This window comes from Zeugodacus cucurbitae, chromosome 4 (genome assembly GCF_028554725.1).
Source record: "Zeugodacus cucurbitae isolate PBARC_wt_2022May chromosome 4, idZeuCucr1.2, whole genome shotgun sequence".
Taxonomy (NCBI): domain Eukaryota; kingdom Metazoa; phylum Arthropoda; class Insecta; order Diptera; family Tephritidae; genus Zeugodacus; species Zeugodacus cucurbitae.
Window position 1 is genome coordinate 20,666,364 of NC_071669.1, and position 21,337 is coordinate 20,687,700.

The following is a 21,337-nucleotide window of genomic DNA, read 5'->3' on the forward strand; positions in this document are numbered from 1 at the left end:
ATTTTTGATTTATTTTCGTTTAACACCTGCTCCACCTGCTTGGGATTAGTTATGATTGTTATCTGTTAAAAGAAAATGCAAAAGACTTAAGCGACAAACTTGGCAAAGATTATTTCGAAAATTCTTATCGTAAGTCTATTGAGACAATACAAAGAGACCATGCAAAGTGCTGTTTCTTAAATATTATATATTTCAGCAGATTTTTAGTTACTCGTTGAGTTTTGAATCAAATCGGAATGAAATAAATTACAAAATACAGCGACAAACTTTCCAATAAATACTTACGGTGATTAGACAACGCATGTTGTTGTTTTTTAATGAGAAAAGTTTTATAATTGGATGTCACAACTGTCGATGTACCTAATCTTCAATTAAACAATACATTAGTTCCAATTATTTTATTATGTGTGTTTCATTTCATACTTTGTTTAATATCCGAATAGCTTGAAATATCATGCAGGACAACGTCTGTTGGTTTAGTATGTATGTGATTGGCGTTCAACCGTTTAGCCGGTTATAGCCGAATCGATGAGGGGCGCGCCACTCCTCTCTTTCCTTCGCAGTTCGGCGCCAGTTGGAGATTCCAAGTGTAACCAGGTCGCTCTCCATCTGGTCCCTCCAACGGAGTAGAGGCCTTCCCCTTCATCGGCTTCCTCCGGCGGGTACTGCATCGAACACTTTCAGAGCTGGAGTGTTTTCATCCATTTGTACAACATGACCTAGCCAGCGTAGCCGCTATCTTTTTATTTGCTGAACTATGTCAATGTCGTCGAACAACACATACAGCTCATCGTTCCATCGTCTGCGGTATTCGCCGTTGTCAATGTTCTGAGGTCCATAAATCTTGCGCAAAATTTTCCTCTCGAAAACTCCTAGTGTCGTCTCATCTGATATTGACATCGTCCAAGCTTCTGCACCATAAAGCAGGACGGGAATGATAAGCGACTTGTAGAGTTTGATTTTCGTTCGTCGAGAGAGGACTTTACTGTTCAATTGCCTACTCAGTCCAAAGTAGCACCTGTTGGCAAGAGTGATTCTGCGCTGGATTTCGAGGCTGACATTGTTGGTGTTGTTGATACTGGTTCCCAGGTATACGAACTTCAAAGTTATGACTGTCAACAGTGACGTGGGAGCCAAGACGCGAGTGCGCCGTCTGTTTGCTTGATGACAGGAGATATTTCGTTTTGTCCTCATTCACCTCCAGACCCATTCGCTTCGCCTCCTTATCCATGCGGGAAAAAACAAAAAAAACGGCACGGTGCTTCCGATGATATCAATATCATCGGCGTACGCCAGCAGCTGTACACTCTTGTAGAAGATTGTACCTTCTCTATTTAGCTCTGCAGCTCGTATTATTTTTTCCAACATCAAGTTAAAGAAGTCGCATGATAGTGAGACACCTTGTCTGAAACCTCGTTTGGTATCGAACGGCTCGGAGAGGTCCTTCCCAATCATGACGGTGTTGCTCAACGTCAATTTACACAGCAGTATTAGTTTTGCGGGGATACCAAATTCAGACATCGCGGCATAAAGGCAGCTCCTTTTCGTGCTGTCGAAAGCAGCTTTGAAATCGACAAAAAGGTGGTGTGTGTCGATCCTCTTTTCACGGGTCTTCTCCAAGATTTGGCGCATGGTGAATATTTGGTCCATGGTGGAGTCCTGTTGGTTTAGTATACATACATATAAATGTAGAGGGATTTCCTTTTTTCTCATCTTTACTGATGTATATTCCAAGTTAAACTGGACCAAATATACAGTTAAAAAAAAATTAACTTATTCTATTGAATCATAATATAATCCCTATTTTACGATGGAAATGTCTCCGACAAGCTTACTAAAATCTTATTACGTTGCTAGAATTGCTCTGAAAGAACCATTATTCTCCACGGTTTTGGTAGAAGCAGAGCATAAGCTAGTGGAAATGCTTTATGCTTTATTATTAATAGCTGAATATAAAAAAATAAATTGCCTCCTTAATTTATTAGTGTATAAAATGATTCGACCATTATAAGACAGATATAATTATTTGGATGTTCGAAAAAAAACTTTATATTTCGGAAGATACTGGTCCAATTTTTGAAAATTTTGTATATTTGTGAATGTGGTTAAAAGACCATCCTCCTTTCTACCATGAGAGCGATAGGATGGAATGTCATGAAACTTAGACAATATTCTAATTAAGAATAGTACTCTAAGAGGAAAGTGGGTCAAACAAAAACAAAATAAAAAATCTGTTTTTAAAATATTTTGTAAAAATCAAAAAATGTTTAGCAGACTTTTGACGAGAATTTAATACTGCCAGATGTTTGTCTCTTTATACCCTGAACAGACAGGGTATATTAAGTTTGTCACGATGTTTGTAACACCCAGAAGGAAGCGTCGGAGACCCTATAAAGTATATATATAAATGATCAGTATGTTGAGCTGAGTCAATTTAGCCATGTCCGCCTGTCTGTCCGTCTGTATATATACGAACTAGTCCATTTTGCAGATGTTATTTTCTCTTCAAGAAGCTGCTCATTTGTCGGAACTGCCGATATCGGACCACTATATCATATAGCTGCCATACAAACCGAACGATCGGAATCAATGGCTTGTATGGAAAACTTGGTGTGAGTTATTGCTCATAGAAATAATTTAATCTCCGAAAAAATTTTTCAGATCGGTTCACTATAGCATATAGCTGCCATACAAACTGAACGATCGGAATCAATGGCTTGTATGGAATATTTTCGCATTTGACGTGGTATCTTCACGAAATTTGACATGGATTACTGCTTAAGGTAATAATATAATCTCCGAAGAAATTGTTCAGATCGGTTAACTATATAACCTTAATGTTTCTAGCAAACAACCCGACTAAAAAGTATTAGTAAAATGTTTTCTTTTTTTACTTAATTTTTTTTACGTCTTTAGATTTGCTTAAACACATAGTTACTAAAAGAAATGCACCTGTGAAGGGTATATTAGCTTCGGTACAGCCGAAGTTAACGTTTTTTCTTGTTTTATGTTATTTATAATACGATAATATTTTTTTAATACGCTTATATATTTCTGCTTTAGTGACAACAATTTACATATCTAAAGCCAACAATTTAATCTTCAGAATACATATTATTGATTTATGCACCACTTAGTTTTCCCAAATAAAAATATTTAACGACTGAGTTTTTTTTTGTTTTGGAAACACTAAGTCCTCTAAGTGTGGTTTCGTGTTGTTCATTGCCGAAGGACACCCATTGCATACATACATACATATATATATATTATATTATTGTGGTAATAAAATCGAATTTCGAAACCACAGAAATAAAAATGAAATAGTTCCGTTCCAATAATATGTATGTATGTATGTATGTATATGTATCTATAGCAATCACTGTGCCTTTGCGTGAGTGGAACCATGTCCTTAGCCACATTTTTACTTATTGGGAATACGCTTGATGGTAAGTATTGCCAATAATATGGATATCGATTCATGACAGTTGTCTTGTCATACATATTTGAATGCAACCATAAAATGTAGCAATTGTATATTTGCTTACATATATGTATGTGTGACAATATGGGCCGGAATACTGGCTACAAATAGTGTGAAATTGTTTTGTTGACGATTTGACGTTTTGCATCACTTTTACCAATCACACTTGCAATTTGGCGGGCCATATTTTTACCAAACCATTCGAGAAAGTGCTTTCACACACAAACAAACAACAAACAGTTAGCACTGTGGCATTGCATGAGAACCAAATAGATATGAGTTTAGTAGAGAAAAAGAATATTCGCAAGTATTTATAACTTATTGAATTGGCGTTTAACACGAATTCATTTACCGCTAAGTTCGATTTGCATTGCTCTGGCTTTGGCGCGACCTCCAAAATGGCCTATATTTGCATATATGTATGTATGTATGTACACGAATATAAATATCAAATGATTTATACTTATTTGTTGCTGCCTTGTACGAATATTTATCACTTGCGGCGCTCGCAAATACCAATGGGATAGTGCAATATTTAGTTGTGATCTGCCGGTGACACAGTGCAGTGGCAGTGTAACGGTAACGGTTTGGATGTTGTAACGGTATAAAATATAAAAGAATGTCAAATCAGCTGTTCTTTCTGAGTTTAGCGGATATCTTCTCCGTTTATCCGACAATTTTCAAAGAATTAATAGCCACACGCGAGAAACAATCACTCATCTATTTGCCGAGTGATGCCGATTGGCAGGAACGCATGTATTATCGCCTTTTGGAGGTACAAAAGCGCGTTAACGAAGCCATCGATAGTGGAGTGTGAGTGAATCGGTTATTTCAACTAGTTAGTCCGAAACAACACTGAGAAAATTGGTTTTATCTGGTCTTAAACCTCAAGTTAGTCCTCATTCGCCGGGCTACAAGCGTCTTACTTCTTTATTCAAATTATTGAGAATGGTGATCAATAATAGCAATATGCCTACTATATGGCAGCAGTTCTACACTCTTATAAAAAATATATTTGTGCGAAAAAATTATTGCTGTAGATCTATTTCTATCAAATATTTTCATCTCCAGCTTTGTTATTGATTGCCCCAACTTTTGTTACTAGGTTTGGTTAATGGATAGATCTCCGCAACTGTGAAGGTCTCACTTAGACTACTTCGACCTATGTGGCACCCAAATACTCCTAACGGATTACCAAGACCCTCATGATCCGACAAGCGCTTAGACTCTGTTACAAAGTTCTTAACTCGGCTAATGTCGATTCCAGTCACTTCCCTGGGTTCCCCTACCGAGCAGTTTTAAGAGTCTGGCGAATACTGGCCATTGAATGAGGCGATGATTCCTTTTTGCCTTCCTCCAAGCTGCTTTGGCAACTAGCTTGAGTCCTAATCTCACCGCATATGTACCCATTATACAATGACCACTAATCATACCAATGAATGCAGCGAGGTGAGCATTTCTGAGAGATAGCAGGTGGAAGAACTGTTTTCTGCTCACCGCGGTCCAGAAAGGCTTTGCAACTGCTCAAGTGCTGGTTGTTGCTTTGTGGCGTTTGACGAGCTCTTTCTAACTAGCTTAGAGCGTACTGTCATCGAATCCAAGGTCAGGATTGCCGCTCTGCTGTCGGAGGGAATACAAACCACTCTGAAGGAGGCCGTACTTCCGACCAGTATGTCTACTGCTCCGGGTCTCGGGAAGAATATGAAAAAATGTCGAAGATGTAGTCTAAGGAAAGCTTATTGTTATATATAATTATACTCGTCCTTCGGAGTTTCATAATTTTCTTATTGTCACACGGAAACTATGGTGGAAAATAGATAAAGGCATAACTTTTAAATGAAAATTATCTCAAGAAGCTTACTTTCTGTACTATTGTATATTCCCAAGAACTTCCTCTGTTCTCGTTCTTATTTGCACTCCATTTAGCTTTCGTCTAGGCATTTTGAGCAGTCGAAGCTACAAGCAACTTGAATGGATTGTAAGTGGATAACTTTTCGAACAATAAAAACCCCAGTTGAGATCATGAAAATCAATATGGATTTCTTTAAAACCAAAAAACTAATTGAAGCTTTTCTGTAAATCTAACACAGAACTGTGAGTAAATAAGGTGACTGACCTTGAATCGTTAAATCTCAAGGATCGCAATATCACCGCCACAGTGACGTTTACTAGATGATGAAAAATATAATTTTTCCTTTTTCAGTTAGTTTTTTTCACTCACTCAGTTATGATTTACAACTCTTAAAATCCGTGTGTTTTTCCCTTCGGAAAATCTATTCAATTCCATATGATTCATAACTCTTAATTTGTCCGATTCGCAAAAAATATACATACATGCAGTCAGCTCTTGAAACAAAACTCAAATTTATTTACAATTCCAGTGAGGTGGACTATGTTGTGGTGCGTAAGGACACACATTCATTTAATCACCTCACAGGCGTGCTAAATATATCTCCAACAATCTCACCAACCGTTTCGCCCAATGGTTTCTATCAAACACCGAAAAAAAAGTGTCAACCAATTCGCGGAAAATCTTTGAAGGACAAGAGTAAATTTTGGAATTTGAAAACAATCGCGCTTGCAGCAAACCTACTCGCAAAACCACCAAAGAGAGTACAGTTCGAAAACGAACATGAAATGCGGAAAGTCTATTCTCTGATCTACGATGTTTTTCGTTGTAAGTAAATAAAGCTTTTAGCTATTTTTAAAGAGTCGATACAAGAACTTTCTTACCCAAAGTATTCGAAAACCACATTGAAATTGTAATTTTCGAAATTTACATTATATTTGCAGATAAAGTTGTGCTCTCAAATTCACTAAACGACATTGAGTTTTATGAACAATTTCCAGAGGTAAGTCAATAATTTAATACCACACAGTTGTAATAAATATAACGGGAATGTCAGCGTGGAAGACTATGCAATGAAAATTTTAATAATTAGTTTCTAATAACTAATTTTATTATTTTGCTTGTGTAAAATTATTTTCATATTTCACCATTCTAGTACAAGCAAGATGAGAACCGCATTTGGTTAATGTTTTACGAATTACTCGGACGAAACTTTAAGCAACGTTTTTCGGAAGAAATCGACTTGCAATACCAATTATTTCGCGAATCAGATGTTGAAGGTGAATATCAATAAAATATATTTGATATATATATAATAATAAAACAAAAAATTATTAACAATATAAATTAAAATATTAACAAAAAAATATATTAACAATATAAATTAAATTATTAATTATACTGTAATTATTCCATTCTCATGATCCCAGATATCGCCGAGCAACTGTGGAACTTTCGTAAATCTTTAGCCGCTTCTATATCCCGCATGAGAATAAAATTCAATGCGCTCAGCCTTTCCAAGTTATTGCCGATTCATCTACAAAATGAAAAGGTTGCTAATGCAGCATCAAACACAATGGTAACGGGTTGGATAAACCCATTTTTATTACGGTAATTATATTCATTATATTACTCGTTTATTAATTGACTAATTTCTAATTGACTCTATTAAAAGGCAACTGAAACTTTTATATGTAGCACACTTTAGTTAATTGTTATACATTTCAAATATGACATCTACTTTTTCACACAACGTATGAAATAACAGGAAATTCGTAGGATTAAATCTTTTACCACTTTGTTCCATAAATATTAACAATTTTAACTTTCTTTATATTATATAATACACAATTTTACCCACATATTCGTCATATATATTGTATAAAGTCCATTGAAAGTTGGAAACCATAATATTAGGTTAGAAGCACAGAGGTCCTCGTATTCAATATATGGGGCCTTAAAAACCTATGGTCCGATTTCGGCAATTTTTAGAATGGGGCTGCCACACTATAAACATAGTATTTGTGCAAAGTTCTGCACCGATATCTTCACTAGTGCTTACTTTATATATTGTAAAGTAAACGATTCAGATCGTCTTCAAAGTTCTGGTATATAGGAAGTAGGCGTGGTTGTTAAGCGATTTGGCCAATTTTCACAACATATTATTGGGATGTAAGGAAACTATTACAAACCAAGCTTCATTGAAATCGGTCGAGTAGTTCCTGAGAAATGGTTTTTGACCCATAAGTGGGCGACGCCAGGCCCATTTTCCATTTTGTAAAAAAAATCTGAGTGCAGCTTCCATCTGCTATTTCTTATGTGAAATTTAGTGTTTCTGACGTTTTTCGTTAGTGAGTTAACCCACTTTTAGTTATTTTCAACCTAACTTTTGTATGGGAGGTGGGCGTGGTTATTATCCGATTTATTTCATTTTTGGACTGTATTAAGAAGTGGCTAAAAAAACGACTGCAGAAAGTTTGGTATATATATATTAGTTTGGGAGATATGTACAAAAAACCTATTTGTGGGCGGGGCAACGCCCACTTTCCCAAAAAAAATTACATCCAAATATGCCCCTTCATAGTGCAATCCTTCATACCAAATTTTATTTCCAGCTTTATTTATGGCTTAGTTATGGCACTTTATGTGTTTTTAGTTTTCGCCATTTTGTGGGCGTGGCAGTGGTCCGATTTTGCTCAAAGCAACCTTCCTATGGTGCCAAGAAATAAGTGTGCCAAGTTTCATTAAGATATCTTAATTTTTACTCAAGTTACAGCTTGCACAGACGGACGGACGGACGGACAGACAGACATTCGGATTTGAACTCCACTCTTCGCACTGATCACTTTGGTATATATAACCCTATATCTAACTCGTTTAGTTTTGGGTGTTACAAACAACCGTTATGTGAACAAAACTATAATACTCTCTTTCGCAACTTTGTTGCGAGAGTATAAAAACAATAGCTTAATGTGTTGAAAAGTAATTATATGTAAAAACAACATCTAACTTTCATTTAAGTTAAAAACCGCCACATGGAACCGAATTTCGTCTGACGAACAGATCAAGATTGAGATTATGAATACAGATGTTTTAAAAAAATATGTAAAAAGCTGAAGTAACCATACGAAACTTTTTAGAAACCCCGAGGAAAACAAAAAATATACGCTTATGTTTTTACTGGACCAAAATCTTTGATAAATGAACGTACCAAATGGCATATTCGCAAGTTGGCAACTCAGGACACGATGAGTTACTCCAAATTATAGCGGTATTTTGGTCTATAAGTGCCAAGACAACATGAACAACACATTTTCAAATGAGACTTAAGACTTAAATATGAATCTAAAGGCTATAAACCGCGCCTTTAAGATCGCCATAAAAACGCATGCATTCTTTTTCGAAATATACAAATTCTAATAAGTAGAGTTTCAAAATTTGATATTTAGTGATGATAAAACATTAAATTTAGATGGATCATAAGTATTGGAGAGATCTATGACACTCTCACCATATTTACTATAAGCGCACACATGTCGGTGGATCTCTAATGATGTGGGATGCTCTTAGCGCCAAAGAGAAGTCTCCAATTTGCCTTATCCCAAGTCGTGTGAAAGTAAAATATATATGGAATTGCTGGACAGTGAATTTATCACGTTTGCTTATCATATAATGGCTATAGCATTTTTTGACTCGCGTAATATTCCCTAACTTCGGTGTCCGTCATTAAGTCTAGATCTGAATTCAATAAAGAATTTATAGGATATACTTTCCGCAATATTTTTTAGCTGAACAAAGCAGTATGACAGCTAAATCAAGGCATTGAGGAGGAATGGACGAAGATAAACGTTTCAGTACTGTAAAAGTTGGCCACTTCTATGACAAATTGGCTAAAACTTTTGAAAAACAAGAACGGCGCCCAATTTCATATTAATAAATCGAAAACATTTAATTCAAATTGTTTACCTATTTAAAAGTTAATACTTAACTAAAAATTTGAATTTTGCACAAATCGCTATTTTCTATGGTATACAATGAAATAATAGTGCACAAATATCAATTTTCCTGAGGTATAAGGCTGTCGATTTACAAGCCTAGATGAAATCGCTGAAAGAGTTAAAGGCTATCCCAATAATCAAATTTAAGAAGTCTTTCGACGATTGGCAGAAGAGCATGATATCGAATGTGGACTATTTTATAGGCGACAACATTATTGTAGACGGATAAATAAATATTTTTTTCAAAACACAAAATTCCCATTATTTTTTGAGCACACCTACATTTATTCGGGGAATTGAATACCGAATATTAAAATTGAAAAACACGGCCCGAATGGTTAAACTTAAATTTTATTCAGAAAATAAACCGAATTATTTTAACCCTTTCATGACCAATGTTGCCTATAGGTAACATTGTACTTATCGGCTTCTAACTCTAACAGCAGTTTTTTTTCAATTTTGTAGACTTATGTGTTGTGCAAGCTTACAGTTACATTTTTTGTTATGAGTTGTGCACGTATTCATTTCGTAGGCGTTCTCCGCAGAGTGGCATTGTCAAAATCGGTTTCGCGAAAAAAGTTATACTGAAGTGGTTATACAAAACCATAAAAATAATTGTTTTATTTTAAAACAAAATGAACTATATAAATAGGTAAATTTAAGAGAGTTATTAAAAAAAAATCAAGAGAAAAGTGTTTAGTTTATTTATAATAATCGAATTTATGTCTATAACCAAAATCTTGTAACTACTGAACCAGGATACATAAGTCTTTGAAATTTTTATCACTTCATATTTGAGTTAAGACTAATATATATCTGTCCTAAAAAAATGTTAGCTTCGCCCATTTTAATTCGGGCATGAGAGGGTTAACCAAGTAGTTTCGAGATACCGTATAATGTGGGGAAGCACTTTCCTAAGACAAATCATTAAATGAAGACTTGCTTTATATTTGAAAAGCTTATAGTTTTCACTTGTATAGAGTGGCTCTCTACAGTTATATTTTTATGAATTATAGAAATTTGAAGAATGATTGATTTGAATCCTTAGTTGCACATATGCAACACTCGATAGCGAATTGCCTGCATAAAGAACCTGTAATCCTACATAATTCTTGTAGATAAACAATAAATACTCGTATCGGGTTTTCCATATGTTGCATGAATGAAAATTTTGTGCAGTTTGATATGTGCCACAATTCAGAGAGCGCCTTTTTTCGAAGATATGTACTCGTATACATATTCCTTATACATATACAGACCCAAACAAATTCGATTGCCTATTTGCTATGAATAATATCGTTGTTTTCCTTTCACACTCTAGTGATAAAACCTCAGCTGATAATTTTCTACACGAATGCGGCTATATACTGCAGGAAAGTGATAACATTCACATGTTGGATACGAATCATTATCGCTGGGACAATGTTTGTCCACTGTTTGTATCCTGTGTGCCACAAGATAAGGGCGACTTCACCAAATCAAAACTAGTCACGCAACATTACTTTATCATTCAGGTAAGCGTTGAGCATTGTGTAGCAAAGCGAGCTAAAATTTATCTAGTAAATAAGTTGCAACAGTTGTTTTTCTTTGACGCCTACTTGTACAAAAAAAACGCTAGGATATGTTGCGAATCACACGCAAAGCAGCGACACGAAATGTGTAAGTTAACCCGAGAGAGTGAGAGTGGTTCAAAAATAATAATAATTCAATAAACGCGTTGTAAATGAACATTGCAAAAACTGGGGAAACCACAGCTAACTTTACCACTATGAACAATATTTGGGTTTTACAACGAGAGAGTACATTCTCAGGCATCCCGAATGTATCCAAATAATCCCTCGGAGATTAAAAGTAAATATCTATACAAATATTTTAAACGTTTCCAGACGTCTGTGTGACGACAGTATTAAAATCGTGGATATCCAAAGATTTAATAACTTTGCAAATTAAAGGAATATACGGAGTATCAAACGATCTTATAAAAAAACAAGTAAAGAAAGGCTAAGTTCGAGTGCAACCGAACATTTTATACACTCGCAATTTATTGATGGCATTTTAAAAAAATAACACAATTCGACTCATATATTCGGCATAAGTTCAATATACATAATATCGAAAATCATCATAAATAGTATACGAGGACTGAGGTAATTAATGAACCGATTTCACTTGTTTTCAACACCATGATACATATATCGAAGACTATACGCTCATTTAATTTTATATTACCTACGATATAATACTACTCGTATAATTAGATATATGGGATCTAGGTCATAGTTATAACCCGATTTTAACCATTTTTGGTACAGAGACAAACTGTTATAAGAAAAAAATTCAGAGGGAATGAATTACATTAAAATATCTGAGAGATTTACCTATATTTTCGGTGAAAAATTACCCTTAGGAACTGAGTTCTTAACGTTCGATATCACGGGCCTTGAAGAGTCATGTTCCGATTTTGACAATTTTTCCATAAGTGATGTCACAGCTCAAATACAGTATTTGTGTAAAGTTTTATTCCGATATCTTTATTAGTTCCTAATGTATATATTATAAAGTGAACGAATCAGAAGGATTCGAAATTGAGTTATATGAGAAGTAGGCGTGGTTGTGAACCGATTTCGCCCATTTTTTGTCCGTGTTATTAGGGTGTCAAGAAAATATTATATACCGAATTTCATTGAAATCGGTCGAATAGTTTGGTTTTTGACCCTTATGTGGGCGACGCCCATTTTCCATTTTGTAAAAAATCTCTGTGCAGCTTCTTTCTGATATTTCTTCTGTAAAATTTAGTGTTTCTGACGTTTTTCGTTAGTGAGTTAACGCACTTTTAGTCATTTTCAACATAACCTTTGTATGAGAGGTGGCTGTGGTTATTATCCGATTTCTGTCATTTTTGGACTGTATAAGGAAATGGCTAAAAGAAGCGACTGCAGGTAGTTTGGTTTATACAGTTTTTTTGTTTGCAAGATATATACAAAAAACCTATTTAGGGCGGGATCACGCCCACTTTTCAAAAAAAGTTACATTCAAATGTGCACCTCCCTAATGCGATCCTATGTTCCAAATTTTATTTTCATAACTTTATTTATGGCTTAGTTATGACACTGTATAGGTTTTTGGTTTTCGCCATTTTGTGGGCGTGGCAGTGGACCCTTCTTCGAAAGGGCCAAGGGGTGCCAAGGAATATGTTTTCCAAGTTTCATTAAGATATCTTAATTTTTACTCAAGTTATCGCTTGCACGGACAGACGGGCGGACAAACATCCGGATTTCAACTCCACTCGTCATCCTAATCATTTATATATATATAACTCCATATCTAACTCTTTTATTTCTTGGAGACACAAACAACCGTTATGTGAACAAAACTATAATATTCTGTGCAACATGTTGCGAAAGTATAATTAAGCAAGGTAGAGATTTATATTTGTTATAGCATGGAAGCTACTGAAAAGTCATATACGAAATGCTGATGACACTAATATCAATGTTCTGAGGTAAATCCTAAATATTTCTCGTTGCTAAATACTCGTATTATAAAGCCTAAATATCAAAGCAAACAGAAAAGCAGGTGGCGAGAATTGTATCTCGTTGATTCCTCTGCTTCCACCAGCGGGTACTGCATCGGTCACTTTCAAAACAAAAGTGCTTTCGTCTATTCAGACGTGGCTGCCTTTTTATTCGCTGAAATATGTCTATGTCGTCGTATAGCTCAAACAGCTCAATGTTCCATCATCTGCGGTATTCGACGATACCAATGTTTAAGGACCGTAAATCTTCCGCAAAAGCTTTCTCTCGAAAATTCATAGTGCCGTTTTATCGGAAGTTGACATCGTCCACTCTTCTGCAACTTAAAGCAGAACGGGAGTGATGGGGGACTTATAGAGTTTGGTCTTTGTTCGTTGAGAGAGCACTATACTTTTCAGTTGCCCATTCACGCTGGTTTTAAGGTATACAGCTGTAAGTAGTGACGTGAGATCCACGTCTGGAGTGCGCCGACAGTTTGTTTGATGACAGGAGAAACTTCGTCTTGTTCTCGTTCACTACCAGACCCATACGCTTCGCTTCCTTAGCCAGTCTGGAAAACGCAAAACTAAAGTCGCGGTTGTTTTAGTCCAATGATATCGAATGATCGGCCAGCAGCTGTGTACTCTTAGAGAAGATTGTATTATTTTTTCAAGCATTAGGTTGAAGTAGTCACGCAATAGGGAGTCACTTTGTCTGAAACCCCGTGAGGTATCGAACCGCTCGGAGAGGTACTTCCCGATCCGGTGCTTTTGGTATTGATTACACATTTAGACATAGCGGCATACAGGTTGCTCCTTTTTGTGCTGTCGAAGCCAGCTTTAAAAACGACAGAATTTGTTTTCCAGATCTAAGCCCACACTGATAAGGTTCAATCAGTTTGTTCAGCTGTTAGAGATAGTAAAATCTAGTGCAAAAGTTTGTGAGTTACAAAGTTCCTAAATTCATTATTTTACTCTGCCATGTAATATCAAATAATCAAGTATTTATGACCCAAACAGCTTCGTATTTAAATCCATCCTGTCTTTGTATCCGTCAGGATACTTATTATATATAGTTTAGGAATGACTTACTTCCACTGCCACATGTGAATATACATACATATGTTGGACCAATCTCTAGGCATTTAAATTATCTTCTTTTATTATAATATTTTTACCTCATAAGACAACCTGCGGTATCTCTCTAAACCATTTTCATAACTTTACTTTTCTTCGCAGGACAAGGCTTTCTCGTATGGGCCAGCTGTTATGTCCCGGCTCCTCGAGTATTTTCAGTTAAGCGGTGACATACTACAGACGCACATTTCTTCACCACGTTCAACGGCCTATTTAGCTTCGCTCTTCTATTCCGTGAATCGAGTGAATAATTTCTATGTTTACGGTGCAGGACCGAACCTCAAAGAATATCGAAAGTTTATGGAAATACTCGGTGTCAATAACATACGCATTTTCGCAGAGCTCTTCACATCATTTCCATTAGAGTCGAAACGTTTCGGATACGTTGTCGGCATTTTCGCCAATCCGCCGAATTCGTTTAGCGCTATTTCCGATCCAATCGATTTGATATGCTCACGTGGCGGTGACTTGAGTATGTTGGAAGTGCTCACTGAATCGGAGATAAGTGACGAGGGCAAACGTAGAGTCTCACTAATACTAGAAGAACAATTACTCACACTGCAATTGGCTATGTCACGACCACAAATACAATTTCTGCTCTACCAAACGCATTCGATTGTTTCATCGGAAAATCAGGATATGGTCGATTATGCTGTAAAACTGATCAACGAAACATCGCTAAGGAAACATCAAAGTGCGTTTCGTGAACGTAAACGTTTGGAAGCAATAGCCGAAGCTGAAGCTGCTAATATACCCGCAGCAGCAATGGGTTCGCCGCGGAAACGTGCCCCGAACACGCAAACCGATGAGAAAGGAAAGGCTCAGACTGCAACAGAAGCTGGTGTGGGAAAATCGGATGGAACTGCTGAAGTGCCTGTAGCAGCAGATGATAGTGAGGAGAACGTAGTGCTGCCGGCGGCCGATGAATTTATGTGCGAAAACATACCGGATATTTGTATTAATCAGGACAGCTGTATAAAACAACATTCGATTGGTTGTTATCTTTCGTTAATTAAAAGAACCAAAATTACACAATTGAATGCCAAATATCTGATCAAGATGGCTGAGGCGAGAGGTCTCTTCGATACGGCCGATAAGAGTGGCGCGCCGAAAGTGAAGACCATTAAAACGCAGGAAACAAATGTTGAACCGATTGTAGAAAGCGATTACTTCAACGGTCACAGAGCAGCGAAGCATATTAATATAGACGAATTGGTAAGTGGGAGAAGTCTAACGCCACGTCCATCGTACACAAGTCCATTTCACACAGAGCAATCATCAACCCATAATCGCTTTGTAAATGGACGTTTTTTGTATTTCACGCACGGTATTGTGGGACCGCACGCACTACAAAATCGTTCCCGTGTCTACGCTGGACGTGGCGTAATTATAGTATGAAAAACTTAAGAGGGGCTAAGTTTGGATGTAAACGAACATATTATAGAAATTGGTCGAGCAGTTCGAGACATGGTTTTTGACCGAAAAAATTTTTATACCAAACTTAGTTTTCAGCTTTTCTCTACCATATTTTTTGTAAAATATAGTGTTTCTGACGATTTCGTTAGAGAGTCTTTTAGTAGTTTCCAAAATAATCTTTGAATAGGGGGTGAGGTTATTATCCGAGTTCACCCATTTTCATGGCGTGTAATGAGGTGTTAAAGGGAAATGTATGTAGCAAGTTTGGTTTATATATAGCTTTGCTAGTTTGAGAGATGTTTACATAAATTCACGTAAGTGAGGAAAGCTTCTGATTGCCATTCACTTGGGAGTGGCCAGGAACGATTCTCATGCATATGACTAAAACAGCTCACGACTTCTGGTTTTAGACCAAGTATCCCGTGTGTAGCCAACAGCCATACGTTTGGAGGCGAGCTAAAGTGAGAAGGCGAAGCCCGATTCTGCGGTTGTGCGTAGGGTTTGTAACCCACCACGTGAAAAAACCTCCCAAATGAATGATTAAACAGAGCCTCGGATGAGAAACCCCACCTGCAAACGCTTTAAGGATCACGATCTTCAGCTCTGAAAGTGTTCAATGCAGTGCCCGCTGGAAAAAGCCGCGGAGGGGGACGACCTCCACTCCATTGTAGAGACTAAGTGGAAAGTGACCTGGCTTCATTTGGTGTTTCCAGTTGGCGCCAAAAAGCAAGAAGAAGAAATGAATGCGCGCTCTGGTGCATTCGGCTATAATCTCGTGAGAGGTTTCTACGCCAAAAATATTTATATATATTTTTTTTTCTATTAACGGTGTGACAATAGTCCGATATCACCATCTGTAATACTAACCTCCCATGGTGCCAGGGTAAAAGTGTATTCTCCGAGTTTCGAAGTTAGCCTCCAAAATCGAAATATATGAATTCGAAGTTTGAAAAAAAGATTTTTAAAAAAATATTATTTATTACAGAATATAGTTACTAAAAAATCCCAAATGTGGATATAATCCATATTTTCCTCTTAATTTAATGGTGTATAAAACTTGTCGGTCAAGCTTATATGATATATGCTAAAAGGGGTCCAGCATTTTTCGATATAACAAAATTATATTTTTTTCGAAGATCTAACTAACAATTTTAGAGGAAGAATGCACTTTTACTTATGACTCAAGCTCCCGGAAAAATTTAATTTAGTACATTACCCAGAAAAAATTCGGGTTTTCCGCATAGGGTTATATATTGTATGATGTGCTCGACAAGTTGTTCTCCGTCATTATTTAAATAATTTAAATAACTAAATAATTTAATTTGTTCTCCTTTACTCTTCCTTGCATTTAGATATCGCGCTTGATGACAGATACAAACTCCAGTTTAAACCGCATTGACGTATCTAAAGCGTCCAACCTTAATCAACCCGTCAAATTTAAATTTAAGCGAAAAGAATGCAAACGTTATAGGGCCTCATTGCTAAAGGTATACGTTAAAGCTGCGGTTTTATTAATTTATTTATTGATTTCAACATTTATTTTAGGTCTATCAAATTTCAAGACGGCAGTCAAGTACATATCAACGCTGTTCAGTCGAAAGTTTGGAAGAGACTTGTTCAATAGCGATATGTTGTTTAAAACGTAAAGGTTTAAAAAAGCATCCATATCCATTGCACATACAAAATTTAGTAATATGAAATAAATATAAAATAAGATGTTAGTTTAATAATTTAAATTTAATAAAATAATAATATTAATTTATTATTAATTTAATATTTTTAATGTATTAAAATTATTATTTAGCAATGTGACGTTGCTATGATTTTTTATTGTTACTTAAGTAATTAGTGTATAAAAATTATGTTAATAAAGAAAATACTATTAAATTGCTACTAGATGCCTCTTTTTCTTCTAAAGCATTTTATGAAGAATATGAGCACAACACTTGTCAACAGCATAATGAAAATGAGAGATACTTTTATGGTTCTCTCATCATCTTCGTCTAATGGCAAGGCATTGTGTTTAGCGTCGACGTTTGGTTTTAATGGCTCGGCGATTTTGTGATCTAGAAAAAAATAAATATTTGAATAAAATAAATTAATAATAATATACATATAAATATATAAACCAAGTATATACAGTTGAACTACCATAACTCGAACTCTTGAACTGTCAATAGAAGTCAAATTCCATACAAAGTACCTCCCTTAACTAGGAAGTCTATCTACCTCGAAGTATTTTTGTGGACTATGGTGATTCGAGTTACGGAAGTTTAATTGTATATTAATTACATATTATTTTCACTCCAAAGTTTTCATTACCTTTACTAGCTTTTAATAAATTCAAGTCGACTTGCTTCAGGCGCTTCGTAGTTAACTGTATATCCGCACCATTGACGCCCTGTGGCTGCAGCCAGTTGAGATTTTCGCATGGCTCAGTCTCCTTTTTGTGGAATTTATTATTCGAATCGATCACTTTCGAATGTAAATGCAAATTACTGCTGTATAAACGTAGCGGTAGTAGTTCTTCATCATTGTTATAAAACTCTGCAATGCGATTTAGTTTCTGTAGCAACTCAGATTTATATGCAGTCATTGTATATTCGAGTATAGCATCCAGTAACCAAAAGCAAGCCTTTTCCAAGTGTATGGAGTCCAAACAATTTGAGTCACTAAAAACCGCGATGCGTCCGCTTGTACTATTGCTTAGTATGGATAAAGTTTCTAGCATATCTTTCAAGTTTTTAGAATTATTTTCCGTCAGCTTATTGTGTGAGTTGGCATTGTTGTTGTGTTTATTATGCTTATCAACGTTTACTTCGAGTAAAATGCGTTTATTTAAAATTGGATTTCTTTCGGCAGAAATTTCAGTTTCTATGTTGGGCTGCTCGACGTTATTTTCCTCATAGCTAGTTGGCGTTTGCGCATTTACCGTTAAATATTGTTTGCGCAATTCGCTTTGCGTTTGAAAGAGTCCCAGTATGGGCTTGAATATTTTTTTGTTATCAGCCGCATTGGGGTTCTCCAAAATCTTAAAGGAAGTAAATTGTTGTTTATTATAGCAAGACATATAAAGTACATTTACAATATTTACCTCAAATCCCTGATCGTGCAGCTCGGCACCGACAACAATATCTTCGCTGCCACGCGGTATTTTCGCTAATGTTGTGCCGCTGGCTATGTACATAGAGTGATCACCCATTGCGAAGAAGCCTTCGGCGATAAAGTCACTAAAAGCAATGCCATACGGTTTCAAGAGCTCGTTGAGTGCTGGTATATTTGCACCACCAGTGTCCGGTATCCACCATTGACGCGTATTCTCATCGAAAAATTTGATTTTCTTCATCACCGTTGTATTATACCAATCGGCAAATACGATGACACTCAGACCCTCATTGTAGACATCATTTTCAATTTTTTTGATTTCCGCATCGAAAAATTCCTCTTCCGTATCGACGATGAGTAGCGTACCATACTCGCTGGCATTGAAACAAGTATAAGGCATGCGTAAGATATCTATATAATAGCCAGCATTTCGCAGATGTGTGTATAAATCTCGAAAATTAGTATGTAAATGATCGGCGCGCCAATCCAAAGGGTCAGATTTGATTTTCAGATTGTCACGTGGTATATAGCCTGGCGGATATTTCAAACTATGATACTGATCCCATAGTATGCGTTTGTTACGCGGCGGTTTCGGTATGACCGTCACTTTTAGTGGAAAATTGATTTTGGTCGTAATTTTACCCTCATGTTGCTCCTGTAAGCATTCGATTTCTAGACTGATGTGACCTTCAGCGACCCCTTTAAAATTATCACCTTTTTCGTTTACAACTGAAAATGCAAAATTGAATGTGAAGAAGTACATACATATTTTAACTACAAGAATATTTTTATTTGGTGTAGTACCTATATGCACTGACATCCAGCCAGACCAGGGCCACAAACTCGTCGAGTAGGACACAGCAACATTCAAAACTTGTCCGTGTTTGTCGTTATGTGGTTGCCAAATGGGCGCATCTTTGATCACACCCGTAACGGCAATGCCGTTCAATATAGTGACATTCACAATGATCGGCATACTACCGTGGTAAATCGGTTGTGAGCTATAAGGCCACATATAACTTTCGGTGGTGTCCAAATATTCAGGACTAAGCGTTATTTTGGGCGCATATGTTAAAAGTAGCTGCATGCTCTTTAAAATATCGAGTTTACCATGTCCCTGCTCAAACATATTGTTATCTGGTAGACGTTCGGCGCCTTCGATCAATATCTGTTTCATTGACGAGGGATTAATGAGATTTAATTTCGATAGTGCACCACTTGCTATTAAAGCCACAGCGCCCGCAACAACTGGTGAGGCTACTGAAGTGCCAGATAGTGAACGGCAACCACCATGCACATTGCTGCCTTTAACCTGACTGCCAAATGTGACGATATCTGGTTTTAGTCTACCATAGCCCCACGGCAGTTCCCACGTAGTCATGCCTCTAGAGCTAAATTTGGCGACTTTATGCTCGAAATTAATACCGCCCACACCAATGACATCACTCTGGTCGCCAGGGTTGTTGAGCGTGCCATAGAGCGGACCGTCATTTCCTATGGCTGAAATCATTATAACCTTATTCGCGGATAATTCGAGCACTTTATCCACAAATGGATGATCCAAAAAATCGGGACCACCTATACTCAAGTTGAGCACTTTAATTTTCTTGAAAATTGCATAATTAAACGCGTCCAAAAACCAAGATGTGTATGAGACCTGTTAATGAAATGAAAAATTAGTAAATAATTATTTTAGACTTTTAGACCATAAACAATTTAACAGCAACCTGTGAATTAGTGAATACTCTATATATGTGTAGCTCCACATCTGGTGCCAGTCCCAAACATTCTTTAGCTGATGCTATAACACCAGCTACAAATGTGCCATGACTCACACCATCGTCTAAAGATTTCTCATTTGTCCAGTTGGTGCGTTCTTTAACGCGTCGAAAATGTGGATGTGACTTTGCTAAGCCAGTATCGAAAACAGCTACCTTTACGCCAGCACCCGTAATACCCATGCCCCACAAGACATTGGCCTGTAGCATAGTAGTGATTTGGGTTGGCACCGCTCGTAATATATGCCGTCCTATGCGTTGGCGTGTGTGATTATAATTTAGTATCCTTTCTACACTACGTTGTGGCGAAACTTTTTTGACCAGCGGATGCACTTCAAGCTGTAATAGTTGTGTGCTCGCTGTGTCGTCACATTCTAATTGTATCAAATCAAAATCACTGGGGTAATTGAGTGCAGCATTCTGACGCTCAACTATATTCCATGCTGAGATCTTTAAAGTATAAAAATTGATCAATTTAAAATTCGGTTTTAAACTAGTCATATTTATGTATGTACATTAGTCCTTTGGAAGGCAGCGTTTAGGTATTTCCTTCTTGCGGCAGGAAAATAATAGTGCCGGTATTGTACAATGTATTCATTTTCCAATATTTTACTTTCAAATATAACTTCTTCAGCTTGAGTACATTGTATTCCATATATTTTCCAATGTATATTGGCAGTAAAAATAAAACTAAATAAAACTATACGCGTGAGAAATAACAACATATTTATTTATATTATCAGTTTTGTTTTGATTACACATCCTTTTAATTTGAAACGCTTAGACGCAATGCTACCAGATGAAATTTCTTACGCTTAAGGCAGTGCACACATGCAACTCTCAAATGAAGATTGTATGTAATGAATATGTACATAAGACAAAGAAATTATAAACTAACTATACATTAAAATTACTATATAGAGTAGAACCTCTAATTTATTGATTTAAATAATATATAACCTAAAATATATATAAAGTTTTGCTGAATGTCTTAGATGTTTTCCAACACTTTAGTAAATCCATCAAAATTTTTAATACAATCAAACAAATATTTTACAGCAT

General features: G+C 36.3%; 2 protein-coding genes across 2 annotated transcripts; one reads left to right on the top strand and one right to left on the bottom strand.

The window, feature by feature from the left end:
- Positions 1–4,035: 4,035 nt before the first annotated feature.
- LOC105217647 (uncharacterized) lies at positions 4,036–17,101 on the top strand. The gene is made up of 9 exons (XM_011192747.3): positions 4,036–4,294; positions 5,863–6,158; positions 6,275–6,333; positions 6,487–6,610; positions 6,761–6,941; positions 10,650–10,842; positions 14,079–15,191; positions 16,745–16,879; positions 16,938–17,101. Exons 1-9 carry the CDS (start codon positions 4,101–4,103, stop codon positions 17,088–17,090), a joined length of 2,448 nt encoding a protein of 815 aa, XP_011191049.2. The 5' UTR covers positions 4,036–4,100; the 3' UTR covers positions 17,091–17,101.
- A 76-nt stretch (positions 17,102–17,177) lies between these two features.
- On the bottom strand, positions 17,178–21,051 carry LOC105217653 (membrane-bound transcription factor site-1 protease). Its single transcript, XM_011192760.3, has 6 exons — positions 20,791–21,051; positions 20,225–20,725; positions 19,302–20,154; positions 18,487–19,226; positions 17,715–18,423; positions 17,178–17,458 (listed from the first exon to the last, which is right to left on the bottom strand). The coding sequence occupies exons 1-6, from the start codon at positions 20,998–21,000 to the stop codon at positions 17,286–17,288; spliced, it is 3,186 nt and encodes a 1,061-aa protein (XP_011191062.2). The 5' UTR covers positions 21,001–21,051; the 3' UTR covers positions 17,178–17,285.
- Positions 21,052–21,337: the final 286 nt, after the last annotated feature.